We start from the raw sequence: 20,122 nt of genomic DNA on the forward strand, positions 1-20,122 counted from the left end.
CTTCACCATTGTATGCACTATTCTAGTAATGAAATATGTTTAATTTGCCTGTGGTGGTTGAAATAATGAGAAGTTTTCTTACCTAAATGAATGCTTTCTTCAATGACAATGATATCCACTCCAAGAATTCATGTTGGTTAATTATAAACTTTTTTTGGTTATTGGAGGAAAGAGGAAGTCAAATCTGTAACCTCCTAATGAGATACTATACCAATATTTTTTAAATTTATTTTTTCATTTGTTTATTATTATGTTCATAATAGATTAGGGAGTTGTTACTTAATGATGACATGAAGAGGGGCCTCCAAAGCAGGGCCTCCAAAGCATTATATATATCTGAACTTCCTAGATTGAGAAGCAATCCTAATTCCTAAAACATTTAAATTTAAGAGAAATATTATATGTTATTAATTTTTTATATTTTTTTATCGCTTATGTGAATATTTATGCATTAGTTCTTTGTTTAGAAATTATCATTAAATAAATAATGTAAATGAATAATACCTTATCATGCATTCTCGTAATATTGAACAATAAAAAAAAATCCCAATATTATATTGTATGGCTTACATTGTACACAACTTGAAATTCTCTATAATACGTGAAATGATCCATGAACAAGTCTTTTGTGCTTTTCGGTTTGAAAGTCAATTTAAAAATGATTGATGTGTTAAACGCATTTTAATAACAGTGCTAGAGTGAGATTTCTAACAAAAAGAGTTGTTCTATTTTAGGCTGAAAGTTAGTTTGAAACCAAATGGCACAGCAAAACTTAATTGGTTGACATGAAAAACACAACTCTTTTCTAAATTGAAAATTAAATGTGTTCTTTCTAAGCTATGGTTTTTTGTAATATTCTGGGTGAAACATCCACACGAGTAAATAAAAATAAGTAAAAAGTAATTCATGAAATAAAATATTTTTGTTTTGATGTGCATCATTTTTCCCTATAAATTATGAGACCATTTGTAAGTATCTTTGGCATTAAGAAGCACTTGTATGTAACAGATTGCTTTATTGAATGTTGTTAAAATCCACCTACTCTCCACCTACTTCACCCACTTAAACCTACTCCACTAAACCTAACCCACTACACCACTACCACCTCACCTACTCCACTAAACCTAACCTACTCCACTAAACCTACTCCACTAAACCTAACCCACTACACCACTACCACCTCCACTTCACCTACTCCTTACCTACTACACACTCACCCTCTTCTATATATAGGAATCATGAATCAATAAACATCAATCAATAATACATAAATTTTTACATGGTATCAGAGCAAGGTTAAGACCTTAGTATTTCTCGCTTCACCGGCGGGCGGCAACCTCGCCTTGGCCGCCCGCCGGACCTCAACCTATTCCGCTTATTTTCTACACATACCTTGACTTCTTCAACATTTTCTTACACCCCTCCTCCGCTATGTCGGCGGCGGCACCCGCATCATCGTCTAGCCTCTATCGCCGTTCACCTCGCCTCTCACATATCCGTGGTTGTACTCTTACTCGTCGTCGTCGTTGGCGTTTCTGGCGCTACTTTTCTGCTCGTCACTGCTGTTTTTTTCCCGATTTGCTCTCTCTCTCTTAGCCATGGATTTGGGTGTGGGGTGTAGAGCTGTGGCTCTGTTGTTGGTAGCCATGTTTGCTGGCTTGAAGGTTTCAATGGCAGCAGTGTACAAGGTTGGGGACTCCGCTGGTTGAACCATCATTGGGAATATTGATTACAAGGCCTGGGCTGCTTCCAAGACGTTTCATGTTGGAGATGTCATCATTTTCGAATACAATTTTCAATGTCACGTGTTGCAAGTGCCCCACAAAGAATACCAAGCCTGCAGAAGTGTAAGACAGTAACATGCATCTTCACATACAGCTTGGGTAATGTGTAACTGTCAAAAGCACAAGCTTCTTGGACATCCCTCTCTCTCTCTCTCCATGGACCCGACATCATCATCATGCACCCACTCTCTCTCCCTCTCTCTCATCTTTTCCCACTTTCAAACCCACTTTAATCATATCTCTCCTTTCTCTTAATTTATTTCATCCACGTTCTTTCACCCTTTTCTTTTATTTTAATATATATATATATATATATATATTTTTTATTATAATATATTTTCCCTATCCCTTGTTAGTAAGCATCACCCGTTTTCCATTCTCTTATTATTATTTATTTTATATTCCACCACAAAAAAAAAAAAAAAAAAATCACACTGCTGTTTTTCTTATCACCCATCCACAAATATTTTTCTCTATTTTCTTTATCCATTATTTTCTTTTATTTTATTTTTCTTATTAAACAAAACAACACCACAAAATAACACCAACAACATTCCACAACCTTGTCATTTTATTCATATCAGGGGATCAACCCCGATCACACTTTTACATCAAAAAAAAAAAAAAAAAAAAACCCACACAAACAAAAACAAAACTACCACACCCACAGTGGGATTTTTCTTCTCTACTCAGCCGCTGGTCTTTTCTTTTTGCCTCCGTCCTAGGTGGTCCTTGCCGGTGTTGCCTCCGTGCTTCCTAGACCACCAAGCAAGTTGCCTCCTCCCTGCTCCTCCACTACAGCATATGGTGGACCTCCAAATCGAAACATCACGGTGGCCTTCCGCTTCAGCTCCTTGTTTTCTGTCTTTAGCACACTTATCTCTGCTCGCGCATCCTTATACATGCGTTGGAGCAGAGCCAGCTGGGAGTTTAACTGTTGCACCTCATTTGTCCTGCTCTGCAGCCGGTGCGACAGGTTTGTGACCGCAGTCATGGTTTCCACACATGACTTCAGAGTATACTGATTGGCCTCAATATCAGTTTGCACCGCCATTTTTTGCTCCACCAACCGCATCGGAAAGTTCAACGGAGCAAAACTAGAGGTGTTTGGTTGAGGTTCACTGGCCACCGCACCAGTTATTTCTCTTGTGGACTCGTTCAATTCTGAAAAGAGCGTGAGCAGACCACGGGAAGAGGAGGCCATGTTCTGGGTAGCTGGACGGGAAGAAGAGGCCATGTTGCTGAGTGTTTCAGAGATGGGTTGGTTACAGAGTATTACAGAGTTTCTCTCTCAGTAAAGGAAGAGTTTTTTTCAGAGGATTTTCAGAAGTTTTTTGTCTGCCTCAGCCTCAGCATCAACCTTGGTTAAATAGACAGGGCAGCCACGCGTATCGCGCGCCATTTGACGCCAGACGACAAACGGGCGCGCCAGCCAAGGCACTCACTTGCCTCGCCATCATGTCCGGCACATCTTTTTATGACTTGGGCTCGCCTTTTGATGGCACGTCTTTTTATGGATTGGGCACGCATTTTGATGGCACGTCTTTTTATGGATTGGGCACGCCTTTTGATGGCACGCTTTTTGAAAGATTGGGCACACCTTTTGAGGGTGCGACTTTTTAGAGGTCCGACAAGACTCTGTAAACTGTCCCGACATTGATTCCGGTTAGCTCCTTCAAGGGTCCGACAAGACTCTGTAAACTGTCCCGACATTGATTCCGGTTAGCTCCTTCAAGGGTCCGACAAGACTCAGTAAACTGTCCCGACATTGATTCCGGTTAGTTTCTACAAGGGTCCAGCAAGACTCCGTAAACTGTCACAACAACTGTCACAACAGTGTCTGTTACAACGGTCCGACATGACCCCGTAAACTGTCTTCTACATCGGTCCGACATGACCCCATAAACTGTCTTCTACATCGGTCTGACACGACCACACAGTGTCTGCTACAACGGTCCGACATGACCCCATAAACTGTCTTCTACATCGGTCTGACACCGCCATCCAGTGTCCTCTACACCGTTATGACACCACCATACAGTGTCCTCTACATGGTTATGACACCCCCATACAGTGTCCTCTACAACGTTATGACACCACCATCCAGTGTCTTCACCAATGGTCTGATACGACCATACAGTGTCTCTTATCCTCTTTTATTTTTATGTATTTTCTTGTTTTGTTACTCTCTCCAAACTCAAGTTGGTTAGTTCCTATCCCCCTTGAGTTTGCGGGGGGCTGTTAAAATCCACCTACTCTCCACCTACTTCACCCACTTAAACCTACTCCACTAAACCTAACCCACTACACCACTACCACCTCACCTACTCCACTAAACCTAACCTACTCCACTAAACCTACTCCACTAAACCTAACCTACTACACCACTACCACCTCCACTTCACCTACTCCTTACCTACTACACACTCACCCTTTTCTATATATAGGAATCATGAATCAATAAACATCAATCAATAATACATAAATTTTTACATGTAATGATTGTGATACCTATATGCCTCAAAGTGAGATTGTCGTTGTTCAGAAATTGAAGCTAAATTTTTTGACACAAATTACAAGTACTGCTCGATTGAATATTAAAGGGTATTTTGGGTTGCATTTTGATATCAATAGTCATTGTGAAATGTACATCATGCAATGATAATTATCAACAACAAAAATGCATTAATTCCTGATCGAAAACGAAACTGTGTATGTATATTACTAAACTGTGCATATAATCTATGGGTAATTCTATTACTCTGAACAAATCCATGTATCTATAATCTCTAATTCGTAATAAAATATATATATATAGGTGTGTGTATGTATGGAATTTTCAATACAGATCTGAGTTTGATGAGAGGAGAAGAGAAAACGAAAGAGGGGCACCAATACCTGATCGAAACTTTCGGGCAATGAATTATCAATCGAGTTCAGTGATTGAAGATCACCAATTGAAGCAAGATGATGATCCCCGATTGGAGCGATTTTCTGAATGATGCTGCGAATCAGAAATTCCTACCAGAGTTAGATCTGCAATTTCACTTCGAAGCAAAATTGTAAAGCAACTTGAACATAAATAAACAAATTGGTGGAAATCAATAGAGATCTGAGTTTGATGAGAAGGTAAGAGAAAATAAAAGAGGAGCACAAATACCTGATCGAAAAATCCAGGCAATGAATCTTCAATCGAGTTCATTGATTGAAGATTACCAATTGAAGCAAATGATGATCCCTGATTGGAAGGGTTTGCTGAATGATTCTGCGAATCAGAGTTTGCTACCGGAGTTAGATCTTCAAAACTCGTCGATGGTGGTTTTTTGAAGCTACTCATGAATGGTTTCCTGCGAGAAGCCATGAACAATGAAACTCTCTCTCCCCGATAAATTTTTCCCCTCAGTTTTCCCAGTCTTTTCTCACAGATATAAAATAGAATTGATGTCCTAAAAGGTCTCCTATTTCTTTATTTATTTCTCACCCCCTTTCTTTTCCCATATATTTTTTATTATAACCAAACATAAATAGGATTACATTTCTCATTTCTTTTCCAAATCCCACCCCAAAAACCCCAACCAAACACAGCATTAGTATTCACCACTTCTTTATATCATCTTCATGACAAAGTTGTCACAGAATCAATCCTCTCTCTCCCTCTCTCTCCCTCTCTCTCACACACACACACACATTTAAATAAAACAAATAAATTCGCTCTTTTGGTTGAACTGAATAATATGATAAGCAAATCAACACTCTGGGCAAGCAGGTATAGCAGAAACATTTCTTCTTTACAAAGCCAAAAAAAATAAAAAAGGGATATGAATTCTTTAAACTGTTGCATTAAATCCCAAATTTACAACTCTATACCAAACAACTGTCCCCCAAAACAAATTAGAAATAAAAAAGAAGGAAAAACAACTAAAAACCGCTCAAAGATCCGAATAAAAGATGCAACATTTCTATACCTCCCAATCATATCCACCTGTGAAAAAATGATGATTGATGATAGATACACAAATTATAATGGGAAAAAAAACAACAGCGAATGCACAGCCAAGAAACTATGACAGACAAAGGCCGAAGCAAAATGGCCCATTTTTTTTAATCTCAAGACTACTACGATACAGCTACTGTATTTAACTCATGTGGCCTCAAGGCTCCTTGGACGATCTCTTGAACAGTTCTGTTACGGCGACAAACCTCTGACAGCTCTTCGATAGGAATTGTGAGAGGATTAATATCAACCCCAGATGCCACATCTGACAATGCTCCTAGAAATCTCGTCCTCTCCATGTCTGTCACCGCGGTTGATGGAATTAGTGAAACACTATCCTTGGCCCACTCCAAAGCTCTCAACCCATATGCTCGAGTTAGCAATAGTAGGGCATAGATAACCTAACAAAAAAAACAAGGTCGGTGATGTATCAAATATAATAACGTATTTGAACATGGACTCACTTATAAATTCAATTATAATTAGGACTGCAACTGAGCCAAGCCGAGCTTTGTGAGGGTCGAGCTCGACTCAGAAATTAATCCAACTCAAGATTGGCTTGAAACTCGAAAATGAAGAAAATTTTGACTTGGCAAATCAAGCTCAGCCAGCTAATACATTTTATATTTTTAATATATAAATAATATATTTATCATATTATTTAAATAAATATTAACCGAGCCGAGCCGCGCTCATGAGGAACTCAGTTCATTTGCTGCCCTAATTATAACTTCCTCCTGTTGACTTCACAGGCAAATGTGTATCAAGTGTTAAAAAAGAGGACGACTCATTGAACAGAGCTGCTGCTAAAGTGGAGTCTCTGAGAAATAAATAATTTTCTAAAAAAGAAAGTAATACCGTTTCCAGTCGAGAGCTTGGGAGCGCTCCTGTTAAAGAAGCAACCAAAATTCTGGTGATGGTGGCACCTCGAGGCATAATTACATTATCCCTGGAAGGTAGATATTTTTCTCCTTGAGTAGAGTTTGAAATATCAAATACATCGGATAAAAAAGTCAATATGGAATTTGAGGCCTCCCTGCAAGGACAATACAAGGATACAATTACATCAGCTAAAATGAATGGCCCATTTTTTTGTCTATCGACCATATGCACAAGAAGTAGGAGTTTTTTTTTTTTAATATTCTGAAAAAAAAAAAAAAAAACAATTTAGAGAATTGACCCACTTTTCAAACTATTTAGGAAACTAACCTACTTTTTGAAATCGCATTTTCAAAATGCAATTTTGAAATTGAAATTGCATTTTCAACATGCAATTTCAATTGAGAATGCAATTTATGATGACATGATGAAATTGCATGTGCAAAATGCGATTTCAAAAGCAGGTTAGTTTCCTAAATAGTTTGAAAAGTGAGCCAATTCTCTAAATTGTTTTTTTTTAGAATATTAAAAAGAAACTCCAACAAGTAGACATTAAACTAGACAAAAAGAAATGAAAACAAGAACGAAAAGAAAGAATGGTCTTTATGCCTAGATCCAAGTGCATTCTCATTCAAATCCTTGATAATTAAAGCAAGAAGCACTCACCAAATGACAAATGAGCAATGAAAATGGTTTTGGTGGGTCAATTTTACAACAAATTTCAAGGAAGTACGGCTTAAACAGCTACTAGATTGCTTGTTAATGGTATTTCCAAATTATATCCTTTTGTAGTAATTCTCAAACTACCTATCCTAACATGTCAATTGCAAATTTTTTCAGTGAAAAAACAAAGAAAATATTAACACTGTCCAATTTTCATTTTTGCAAAATGACCAAGTCACTGATTACCTTTATGGTTGGTCAAGTCCTAAATATTCTACAAGGGACAGCAGCCTCATTCATGGAACTAAAAAGCCAAAAAGTTACTAAAAAAATCAAAAAGCCAACAACTTATACCAAAAAAAGTCAAAGATTCCCTTTCCTCTCTACTTTTTGCACATCTTTTTGTAAAAAGCCAAAAAATCATCCCAAACATACTAGTTTTTTTAACCTCATATTTTAGTCAAAAAGCCAAAAAGTTACTAAAATAGCCCGTTCCCAAACGAAGCCTAAGTACATCAGTGATGGATATTCGAGAGAAATATCAATTCAATGACCCTGTTTGGTGCAACTTATAGGACTGCTTAGCTTATGAGACAGAAATAAATTAAATAAATTAAAAAAACTAATTATCTAGAAATTGGGAAAAGGGTGTTTTTAGCTTCTATTTCCTGATTATCAACTTTCATATTGCGAAATGCTGCACCAAACGAGACTAATTTATCTTTTTACTTTTGTTCTGCATCACCATAATTTTTTCAAGGAATACTCAACTTTTTCCTAAAGCAACCAGATATCAGTCGGCTTGTATCTCAAATTCCAGTTGGAACTTGTAACACCCTTGTCTGCATATGCATGTGAATGTGTGTAACCCGTGCAAGCAAGCGTGCGTGCACGTGTGTGTGTGTGTGTGTGTGTGTGTGTGTGTGTGTGTGTGTGTGTGTGTGTGTGTGAGAGAGAGAGAGAGAGAGAGAGAGAGAGAGAGAGAGAGAAGCTTAACCTGTGTTGTACTGTGATGCCAATCATGGAACAATCTACTAATGGTGGAAATATGGCTGAAGGGAAAAACATGTGAGGACAATAGCGAATGCACCTCGACGCCAGTAGAAAACAATCATCCACTATGTCCGGTCTGGAAGTGAAGTCCTAAAAGGTTGATTCCTCGGATCAAAATCAACGTCTCATAAATCTTGGAAGAGGCAAAACGTTAGTAATTGAAACCTACCTGAATTCTTGTAAGCAGACATATAGTGTGGCTGAACAGTGATTCAATCAAGATTTTTAAGTAGTCTCCACAAGATGGATCAGACCCGAATATCTGCACATCACAATATTCACTGATTGCTGAAGATAAATAAACAGATAAACATTTTTTTAAAAGTTCAAAGAGAAAGGCATACCTTGATAACTTCACTAGAAAGATAAAGGAAACATGGTTGGTGGTGTTGTTTATATAGGCCTTGTATCTCCTCTAGCATTGCTCCAATTGTAATTCCCATGAACCTTTTAGAAGTTCTCACCTGAACGTAATAGTTTAGGCTCGGTTTGGTAGAGCTTTCTAAATTTAATTCCACCTCTTGGTTTGAGTGTGGTGTTTGATTAGCATTTTCAAAAATGGATTTCACACCCACTTTTGAAAACACGTCTACCTGGTCATCTTCCTAGACGTCCGGCTAGTTAACCGGAACAGTGTTGGTTTTTTTTTTTTTTTTTGGCACCTGTTATTTTTATATTTTAAATAAATAATATTTTCGGAATTTTATTTTAAATTTTTTATGAGCTTTGAATAGAATTTTGGATTGTGAGTTTGGTTATGAGTAGCAAGTTTTTGAATCAAATATTATATGTCACATCAAAAATTTCAAACTTAATTCAAAAATCATAACCAAACAAATTTTCCAGACTCAAATCATAATTCCAAAACTCACAAAATCAAAATACAACTTTATTCTCAAATCATAATTCTAAAACTCTACCAAACGCTACCTTAGTGTCTCTAGCAAGAAACAAGAATAGTAGTGATGTATGGAATCATCAATAGACAACATCCATGTTTTTCTCTAACTTCAAGGATGTGATAGAGCATGTGGGTCCATAAAATTTTAACAACAAAAGTAGGTTCGCCAACAACTAAACAAGATTAATAATATTTATGTGTAAGCTTTTTCTTGGTTCAAATGAACCACCAAATTAGAAACAAGAATAACAAACATAAACACACTAAAGTTGCTACCTGCAACAGATTATCAGTGAACTTGTTTATTAGTTAACTTTGTGCATTCATTCTGGACTCATGCTACCATAGTCCAACTCAGAAAATCAAATTCTTAAATACTAAATCTGAATATTCAGTTCAATTTTGCAAGAGATGAAAGTCTTGAGTTTTATACAATTTTTTTTTTCTTTTTTTTTTTTTTCCATTTCCTATATTTACATGTTTATTTCACAAATTCACATAGCTTTATATAGCAGAGATCATTGTTCAGCAAACTCACAGCATTTTTGCAAGCTCGACAAAGAGACTCCATGGTCTGCACGTCCCAAGCACAACTGCAACATAATCATTTTAAACCATAGATCAACTAATAAATAAATATCAAGTATGCAAGCTTGAAGGAACATTGGCCAAAGCTTAATGGGGCAGCAATTTACAAAATCTTACAGATCAAAGATGGCTTTGAATATTGGCCAAAGCCTTTGAACTGCATCTGTGACAGCTTCAGGGTGATTTACATATCTGCAAAAATGGTTTGAGTTGAACAATTGAGAATAATATTTTGCTGGATTAAGAAAATAAGGGACACAAACAATGGAAAAAATAACCATACCTAAAGATATTTGCAAGTCGATCAATATGAACCGTTAACTCACGAGCCGTTATTTGCCCCAATATGACTGGACCTTGATTAATAATTTCCTGGTTGTTAACCACATTAATTGGTGCATCATTCTACATAAGTAAAATTAAATATTTACTTAAAAAATGAGACTAACCTGTAAAGGTGTTACAGCAGGCAAGCATAACACCTCAAGGGCTTTCTTGGCATGGTCTGAAGGAAGTTCTGTAATAACCACACTGCAGGAAGGTTTTTTTTTTTTTAAAAAAAAAAAAAAATCAAATGAAGCATTTCATTTATCTGGTAATTGACTAAAATGTTTCCAAAAAAACAAGAATACCTTAAAGCTTCAACCAGATGCAATGAGTCTTCGGCAGATACCTTAAAGGCACCTTCTCCAACCATGGCCCTTTGGTATATACGGAAAAGACCATCTAAGGATCCACGAAGCTTCTTCCCACATCCTACAGAAATAATAATTAAGTTTAATCAACACAGCAGAATTATCGTAGGAAAAAACCAAGCTGTTGCTATACAGCTACAGTTTGATTGTAGCTAGAGTGACTAGTAATTGGTAAAAGTGTTGAGAGCAGAACCACATACACTAGACAAGTCTTGTTTTTACAGAAGATGTGACATTGAACGGCTGGAAGTAAAAAGATTAGCACAACACCACTACAAAATTGTTTAGCTGCATCTCAAAAAGCTTGGAGGCATGACTGTTCTCTCAAAGTTGGAACTAGCTAGAAAGTGCATATGAAACCCACAACACAGTCCTAGAGTTGTAGTTAAGACTTTCACATTTAGACACCAATTGTACTACCGCATAATTCTTATAGCCACAAGGCATGCTAAGGTCCTAAGGTGCATGTGATAGTGTATCATCACTACATGCATGACTGATCCAAATATAGTTCATTTAAGTACAATTAGCAGATGGCTTAGTCACAAAACAAAAAAATAAATTCATTAGCAGATGAGAGTCTATACCATTACAGATGTGTCCAAAAGCCAAAGCAGCAGCACCTGCAGTATCTTCAGACATACTCATGCCACTCACAAGAATATCTATGAGCGGAGGCAAGAATGAGAGTCCACTAGGTGCAGCATCAAGCCATTTTGAATAGGCCCCAATTGTTAAGCACACTGGGAAATTAAAAATAAAAAACAGAATATTCATTAGGTTATTAACAATGGCAAAAAGAAAATGTTATTAAGGGCCATGGTTGGTGGGGCTTTTGGAACTGGAAATAAATGCATAGCTCCCTTGCCTACAATTTCCACCAGTAATACCCTTGTCCCCTTCCCAGGGAAGGAAAAAGAATATCGTGATGAATAGTAAATAAGGACGGATAGATTACTAGTAGTTAGAAGTTGCGGTTGATGAGGAAGTTTTGGAAGCAAAGACATAACCTGTGAAAAGGAAACAAACAAGTAAAATATTAAGTTGCAGACAAAAAGACAATTGTGGGTACTTGTATCAAGCCCAATACGTGGCAAGCCCTACGGGCGCCACATCATCAAAGCCATGCCCGCGTGACAGACTGATAAGGCACCATGTCGGCATATCACATGTCTGATATATGGTGAGCCCTACGGGCACCATTTCACCAACACCCGCCTGCATGGCAAACCGCCAAGGCATCATGCAAAACCAAGACTATATCCTTAGCCTAAGCGGGAGCATACACACAAGCCCAAATATGAAGAGTCCTGCAACAGACAGCACCATGGTCCCCGCAAGCCCATGGTCCTTCATACCTCACTCTAAGACCAAACAACAATATAATCAACTCTCGGCTTACCTGGACTTGGATTGATAAGTGTGAGCCCTTGGCTCTCTTAAACATTGAGATACACCCCTGGCCCATTCTCCTACTTGGTCGCCTGGAAGCAAGCAACATTGAGATGGGCCCTGACGCAAATTCACCTACTTGGTTGCCTGGATTGGGAGCAGAACCTAGGCACTACCGCTCGGGATCATTAGAGGATCTTGCACTGGCAGCTGAGGTCATAGGATCGCCAAGATGGTTGCCGTCTTGCCAAGACAACTCCATCTTGACCAAGCTTGGAGAAGAGGCAACAAAGACCTTACACTCATGCCACATGATGCATATATGATACATTGCTCTCCCGCCTGCCATGATACATTGGTCTACCGCCTGCCATCAAATCACAGACAGCAATAAGGCTTATGACACTTCTGGCAGAGTTAGGAAGAACAAGCCACCTGTCCAACAGGTTGCTTGGGCTCTCCATATGCAGCAGGCAAACTTACTTCACCACAACACAACTCCATAATTCTAACACATGTACACAACACACAAGTCTTACACTTAGACACTCATACTCACACTATACACTAGTGTCCAAGGTCCATCACTGCCAACCTCTCCCTCTCCAAGCTTGCCTTGGCCTCCTCCTCTCCACCTCCACCTCCGGTGATCTTGGGCCATTGAAGTGCCCACCATCTTCCCAGAGGTCAACGATTGACTATCTCCAAACACACCTCTCACCCACAACAATAAAAAATACAGGATTAAAAACCAGGAACAAATAGAGCCAGAAAATGTATAAATTAAATGTCTTTAATAGTCATGCATCTCATAGAATCTTAGATGTAGTATGTAAACTGACAAAAGGAAACATTAAATATTTACAAACGGGAAGTTAAAAGCAATAATGCACCGCAGTGGAGAAAAAAAATCACGTGGTGCCAGCCTTCATGTCATAGCAAGAGAAATTTGAAGGGCATTCAAACCTGGGGCATTACTTCAGCTTGTGTGACAGAAACATAATCTGATATAGCCCGGATACAATATAAAGCAGCCTCCACTGGACGCCAATCACTATGCCCGTCATTTCCACAACTACCTACAGCCTGAGATAATTATTTTATAAGAAAATGTTCAGACCATGGCTCACAAAATTCCCATGAAACAAAGGTCAACACAATCTACTTAGAGATTACTACAACCATCCATTTCATTGCCAAAAGGAAAAAAGGGGAGGGGGAAAAAGGAAGAAGCAAAGAAGGGGGTATAGTGAAGAAACAAGAATTCTTTAAACATCTACTCCTATGCAGAAGCATTCCTTCAAAAAAAAAAAAAAAAAAGACAATAAAACCAAACCCAAAAAAAAAACAAAAAAAAACAAAAAACAAAAAAACAAAAACAAAAGGGAGGAGGCTCAGCATGGTTTAAAAAACTTCCTTAAAGGACCATTATGGTATTAGGGAGGCTCACCAATGTTGAGGACATTAAGGAAAGGAAAGCCAAAATTGATGTAGCAATTAAACAAATCATGAAAGAGCATAATGATCATGATTTTAAAGCCAAGGAAGTAAAAACATAAAATAAAAAATGATCTGACAATGCAATTGAACCTTTTGCTCTTTGCAAGAAAAGGACATCCACAACTTTCCAGACATTCCAATCAATGAGTTTATTTTTCCAAATCAATTCAAGAGAGTTACTGAAGTGATGAAAGAGTTGGAACTTTTGGTTTTCTCATTGTCGGTCAAAAAATTATCAACTTGAATGGATGCAAGTCCAAGATTTTGATATGAGCAATGCTAGGGACTCCAAAAAAACTACCAAAAAATTCTACACAATACTCACGTGTGGGACTCACATCATATGGCAGCCACACCCATGTGAGTATTGTGTAGAATTTTTTGTAGTTTTTTTTTTGGGTCTCTATCATTTTTGTTTTTATATCCCTATATTTCAATACAAAACTCGAGGTCAAGATATTTTGAATCTGAGGAATAACGATGTCAGGCATGGAAAGAATAAAAAGTGTGGATCTAGAATTTCACTAGTACACCTAGGGAAACCCAACAATTTCTAACGCTGTCAATGGAAACCCAACAATTTTGTCCAAACCTTAAACCTTCTCCAAAACTCACTCTGAGGCTTCTTCAATGATGCCAACTTTCCTCCCCTTGTGGATATTGGCCTTGCCTCTTCAATTCAAATGTAGCCCATCAGGCCTAGCTGCGGACAAGGCTCTCCTCCCATTCTCACAAAAACTCACGACCCACCTCCTTCACCTGCTGCAAACAACTACCCACACAAACCCCCCACTTCCTTCCCAACTTCCCCCTAACAAGCCCCTTGCTCTAGTTCACTCCTGCCCTCCTAACCAAATCCTAACCCTTCTATTTTGAGAGAATCCCCCACAACCCCAGCAGTCGTGAGTGCTAATGAAATTAACCAAAATAACTGGCACCTATGAACTTGAAGACAAAAATTATGCAATATTTCAGCCAAAATGTACAAAGCTATATCTCGAAATTATCAATTAATTTTTGATGAACAAAAACTAATGCTAAAAACCAAACATAAGTCATCTCGAACTACATAAAATCAATTTGAATTTAAGCTACCTGTGACCTTGTACAATGAGTCAAGAATTAGAAGTTAAACCATTAGAAATTCCAACAGCAAAATTTTACTTCAAATCCAATCCCAACATTGTACACAAAATAAAATGAAGACTTCTTCGAATCAATTCGCAGTATGAAAAGCACTTTATAGCATCAAAGAAAATAATTGCACACCTCAACAAGCTTCACGTAGAGAATCTTCAGTGTAGCTTCACCTCCTAATACCAATGCTGCATCAATTAAGAGATCCACAACATCTAGCAACATCACGGACTTTATTAGTGTTTGCAAAACGCTGAATGGACTGACTTCCCAAAATAAAATTAAAAATGAGCAAATCATAAAAGAATCATGATTCATGAAGATACTATCAATCACATAAAATGGGTAATGAAATACCAAAAAGCATAAAAGTATAGGGAGAAATCTCTTGATAAGGGATGAAGGTCAAAATCTTCTCACGATAATTGTTTGCAGATCAGATTTTTGCAGTGCGTGAACCAACAAGGAACTCAAAAACTTTGTTATATTAACATTAATATAGCTCAATAGTGAGATAAGTTGTTCACTTCTCTTCAGGTTCATTGCATAAAGGATTTGTGGTAACACTTAGATCAGTACAGGATTATTGAACGGTGGATGCTTCTCTGAAGATTCACAAGAGTCAAATTTCTGTCAATTGGAACTCTCCTATAGGGTTCTCAAGCTTAAATCTGATGGGTTCCTCAGGGAAATTTGCACCAAACCTGTGTAGGACGAAACTTTAAAGGCGAGTTTTACTTGCTCCAAACCATAGGCCTAGGAACAACTGAAAGCAGAGGTTGTTAGTATGCTTGAAAGTCCAACTGAAGCAGCTTTGAAGAGTCACTTTTTTCCTTCCCATGAACCACAAGTATGGGGGTCATTTTATCAGTTTTTCTTGGAGGATGAGGGAACTCCAATGGCACACCTTTCTTTGTCACATGGTCGATACATACTAAGTGGGAAATATTTACCTCAAACTTGTCTTATAATCCAAAGAAGAAATGGAAGAAACAGACAAAGAAGACCAAAGAAATTGATTGATTTAGAGAGAGAGAGAGAGAGACTGTCATATAATAGTTCACTTGGAAACCAGTATAAAATGGTCTCAAATCTACTTTATGCGATTAGTGCCAGAAACCTTCCCTCATGAAGAATATATCATTAAAATAAGACAATAAGTACCTTGTAGCTGATCAACTCAGCATTCCAGTGGAAGCATGTTAAGTAACTTAAGACCCTAACGGAAACATCGAATCTAACTTGAGAGACCAAAATGATGAGAAGAAAACCCCTTATTTTAACAAAATTGATTAATTTAATTGGTTAATTAATTCATCAATTAAGAAATATCAGACATTGACACGTGCCTTTGTATGGAATCTAAAAGAAAAACAACACTAAAATACTTCCGGAAACAGCATTCAACATAACTTCAAACAATGTGTAAGGAATGCTATACGCCAATCAGTAATTTACCCACTATCACACAGTTAATCAATACCATATCTAGTTTGTTTGAAATCCTTAAGGTCCTCCTTTGATAGGTCTGCATAATCGTGGGGATATTGGACTCTGAAGCTAACCTGCAAGCAGGAAAAAATAAACAAATAATTAAACCACAACTCTCTGGAATTCATTAGCACAATATCAGAATATTGCACATCCCAGTTGCCTCCGGTTAAGAAAGTTCTGTTCACTAAGAAATCCCACTAAACGTTGCAACTAAGAATATGAATTTAGTTCCACTTGTTCACAAAGAAAACCATCCCTGGCTAAAACCCATAGTGGCAATAATAAATATAGCAACAAAGAAGAAAATCCATGTTCTTACACTCTTCCAGATACCTGCATCTCCTCATGACAAACAAGAAAAAAGAAAAAGGAAAAACGAAAGAAAGATGGATAACATTTCTTCCCACATTATCTAAAAAATTACCCATAAAAAATAATTTATTCCTATAACATCTGGACAACTCAAAATAAAATTTTTGGACCACTAAAACGATTTGTTTGGAAAAGACAACTACTGAACAGAGTTACATAACTATTCAAAAATTGTTTAAAGCCGATACTAACATTCAATGAACAAACTTGTAAGAAGACTCACCAGGGAAACAAGCGATTCATATGACGAACGGAAAACCAGCAGCCTCCTATTTCTCTCTGCTTCTTTTGATGCTTCATGACCAAATGGTATGTAGGAATCCCTGGGAGATTAGAAACATCATATCCAAAATTTGTCATTTAACACCTACTGAATTGAAAACTTCAGAAGGGCTTACCTTTCAATCAAGTTAATCTGAAGATTGTGCCAGAAGTTGAACGTCATAGAAGCAATATCACATTCAGGGTATAAAGCAACTTCCAACAAGGCATCCACTATCAACATTGATTCATCAGATCCTAAGAAAAATGTTGTTTTGACCAAAGAGGGAAGTACTTCAGAGACTGCAAAAGATTCGAAGTTCTACACAAAGGCAGGCTGAAGATGTATTGCAAAGTTGCAACTCATGTACTGCTAGTAATCTGGAGCACAGGGGCATCCTATAAATCTTGGAAAGAGGCTTAAATAAAAGGAGAAGACATACCACTTGCAATCAATTCAAGATATGAATCACCCATGTCAGCAAATAAACGAGCAATGGCTTTCACATCTTCCTCATCCTGAAAGTAAATATATAATGGAAAAATAAAAGCTTTTCATTATCGCTATTACCAGTATAATGTTTCGAATAAAAAACTTTTCTTTGTAATGATATCAGAAAATCAGTGACAAGACAAAACAATAATGAACATAAAATGGCGAACCCTTACAGGGATTGCTCCGTAGACAATTTTCTTAAAATTGCAACTATACTTTAATAATGTCCCAGTTTTATGAAGGCATTGACCTATATATAAATGCACCCGAGACTAATAAATAAGAAGTCTGGACAATTCTAACAAGATGGTGTGTCTGTGTCCGATACGTGTCCTACATCAACGCTTGTTGGACACTTCCTGACACAGACATGTCCGATTATTTTTTTTAAAACAATTTAGACTCGAACATCATACACTTGGGGAAAACACATGTTCATCGCTTAAACACACATGAAATAAAAAATATTTATAAAAAAAAAGAGTGTAAAAAAGTAATCTCATTAGCTGTCTATTATAGACACATGGATCTTGCTACATGGGATCAAATCCACAAAGGATTTCAATATCACAAGGTTTTCATGTCAAAACCAAGAGCAGAAAAGAACCAAAAGGGGAATGAAAGGGATTCTACTCTGTGTACTGTGGTTGACAAGAAGATACCCGATAAGTCATCTTTGGTCTCCACTCTAAACCTCTCTTTGATCTTTCTTCTATGTCTCCTCTTTCTATACGCTTTGTTTTCTGTCATTCTGTTCTCTCTCTGCTGTCACAGATAAATCAGAGATTTTTGGCCTCCTGATTGTTCAATTTATACTTTAATTTTAAAAAATATATATGGAAATAGCTGCCAGAGCTCCGTTGGATTTTCCGAAACTTGCCCTTGTGGCAAGGGAAACGGCAATAGTTTTGGGCTAAACATAACAAAATAACTTTGTGTAGGTCAAAACCCTGAAGTTTCAAGATTCTATACATGATTCGTGTTGGTTTCTGGGGAAACCGAAAAGTTTCGAGCGTTTCAATAGAAATGAAACGAAATTTCACTCTACCATGGTTCCAACTTTCACAATTTGCTGCCCAACCTACCATCCACAAATAGTAATAATAAACAAAAACAGAACTAATGGAATTAACCTGCATAACCTTATACAGTTTGAGGGAGAATGGAAGGGGCTCTCTCTACCGCTTTCACAGGAAGCTCTACTCATCCCTATGGTTGGCCAGCAAGCATCCAAGAATAAGGAAAAAGTACAGAACTCTATCAAAGCAATACCTTTGAAGAATCTCTAAGCCGCGACTTAAGGCTCATAACTTGAGGCACAATTACTTGAATTAAGGGCATCTGTGCAGAAACACCACCTGAGTTTCTTGCTGCTGTGTAGTGTATCAATTCAGAAATTACTGCAAAAAATATTGAAGGGAATAAACAATGCATTAGAAAGAAGATAAAAATTTCTTTTGTAACAGAATATTTGTCTAGTGCAGAAGAAATTAGAGCCACTCTTAACATTTAAAACACAAACTCTGGTACATAGAATATGAGTATCATGAAAATAACTACATAAAATCTGTCTACCGTCAAGAAACCAGGTAGAATTGATGTTACATAGGAAAGAGTGTAAAACCACAATCTGGCAGTTTACTGGCATAAAGAAACTAACTTTGAAATGTTATGTGTATGCCTCACAAGCAATTAAAAAAAAAAAAACTAGACAATGCCGCCCAATTAGTACACATTAATGTGACACATTAATGCCTCACGAGCAATTCTAGAATAAAAAACATAACCAGAGTTCTCATACTCTATTGAGAAAGATGTAGCATGAAAATCACTTATAAAATGCTTAAGAATACCAACGGAAACAATAATGATAACAAAAATGCAACAAATTAGTTTGTAGCAATTATATTACCATTCACGGATGCCTCTGAAAGGATATCAGAATTCAGGCTGAAGAGAGCTGTTAGCACCAATGGGTGAGTAGCAAGTGTAGAAGCAGGGATCCTGAAATGAACAAATAATTAAATAAGTCCTGAGGAACCCTATTACATAGACTCGGGTACGGAAGTTATGCAAAATGAACATCAAAATCAGATAAGAATTTAGAAACTCTGTATCAAGATCCAGAAATACACGATCAGGAAGCAGTTGATTTATCACGAGAAACACACACACACACACACACATAGAGAGAGAGAGAGAGAGAGAGAGAGAGCAATCTCCATCCCAAGCTAGCATACACTTCTGAAATCTACCACTACTCTCAGATGTCGAGTTATCTAATTTTCTAATCCATTAAGAAAACCTTCTTCACCAACTTCGCAAAATGCACAAGCTACCAAAAAAAATCACTTGTGCCTAAAGAAGCTTTTCTATTTAAAATAAATAAAAATAAAAATTTCTACATTGAATTGAATTCCCGTGACTACAATATACAGTACATATAGAAATTACTATTTAAATAAACACAATCATAAATTTATATACATCCATATAGTATCTTGTTTGAGAATTGTCTATTTTAGTAGACTTTTTTGGTTTTTTACAAAAAGATGTGTGAAAAAGTAGAGAGAATGATGTGGCAACTTGTAGTGGTTTTTTTGGATATTTTAGCCTATTGACATTTTCTTACATGGTTCCAAAATTCATGACATTCAGTACTGCTACTCAGCATACAAAAGAATATATAAATGTAGCACAAAATCTACTATATATGCTCTTTGTAAGAAACAATAATATAATAAAGAGAAGGGAAAAAAAAAAAGGAAAAGATATTCTACCATGACACCAAAAACAAGACCTAAAAAGAGACAACTGCTTCAGAAAAAGATGGAAGCAACAATAAAACATAAAACCCATTTAGGGTAAAAAATCCAATAATGCTTCAGTTGGAGAGAAGGGAAACGAGGCAGT

The 20,122-nt window shown here is 37.1% G+C and overlaps 1 protein-coding gene across 4 annotated transcripts in view; it reads right to left on the bottom strand.

The window, feature by feature from the left end:
• Positions 1-5,553: 5,553 nt before the first annotated feature.
• The window catches only part of LOC114316905 (transportin MOS14), a 33,974-nt gene continuing 19,405 nt past the window's right edge, over positions 5,554-20,122 (bottom strand). For all 4 annotated transcript variants that reach the window (XM_082922552.1, XM_082922555.1, XM_082922553.1 and 1 more), the window contains 20 exons: positions 19,122-19,213; positions 18,482-18,609; positions 17,157-17,232; positions 16,851-16,971; positions 16,676-16,775; positions 16,070-16,151; positions 14,719-14,801; positions 12,916-13,035; positions 11,516-11,567; positions 11,145-11,300; positions 10,495-10,618; positions 10,312-10,393; positions 10,146-10,234; positions 9,980-10,054; positions 9,813-9,867; positions 8,718-8,837; positions 8,543-8,635; positions 8,318-8,463; positions 6,637-6,814; positions 5,554-6,179 (listed from right to left, as the gene is read on the bottom strand). In XM_082922552.1, the coding sequence (XP_082778678.1) occupies positions 5,901-6,179; positions 6,637-6,814; positions 8,318-8,463; positions 8,543-8,635; positions 8,718-8,837; positions 9,813-9,867; positions 9,980-10,054; positions 10,146-10,234; positions 10,312-10,393; positions 10,495-10,618; positions 11,145-11,300; positions 11,516-11,567; positions 12,916-13,035; positions 14,719-14,801; positions 16,070-16,151; positions 16,676-16,775; positions 16,851-16,971; positions 17,157-17,232; positions 18,482-18,609; positions 19,122-19,213 (2,251 nt within the window). In that variant the 3' untranslated portion in view covers positions 5,554-5,900. The remainder of the gene's footprint in view (positions 6,180-6,636; positions 6,815-8,317; positions 8,464-8,542; positions 8,636-8,717; positions 8,838-9,812; positions 9,868-9,979; positions 10,055-10,145; positions 10,235-10,311; positions 10,394-10,494; positions 10,619-11,144; positions 11,301-11,515; positions 11,568-12,915; positions 13,036-14,718; positions 14,802-16,069; positions 16,152-16,675; positions 16,776-16,850; positions 16,972-17,156; positions 17,233-18,481; positions 18,610-19,121; positions 19,214-20,122) is intronic.

The sequence above is a fragment of the Camellia sinensis genome, chromosome 4 (assembly GCF_055761805.1).
Source record: "Camellia sinensis isolate YWXY chromosome 4, ASM5576180v1, whole genome shotgun sequence".
Lineage (NCBI taxonomy): Eukaryota > Viridiplantae > Streptophyta > Magnoliopsida > Ericales > Theaceae > Camellia > Camellia sinensis.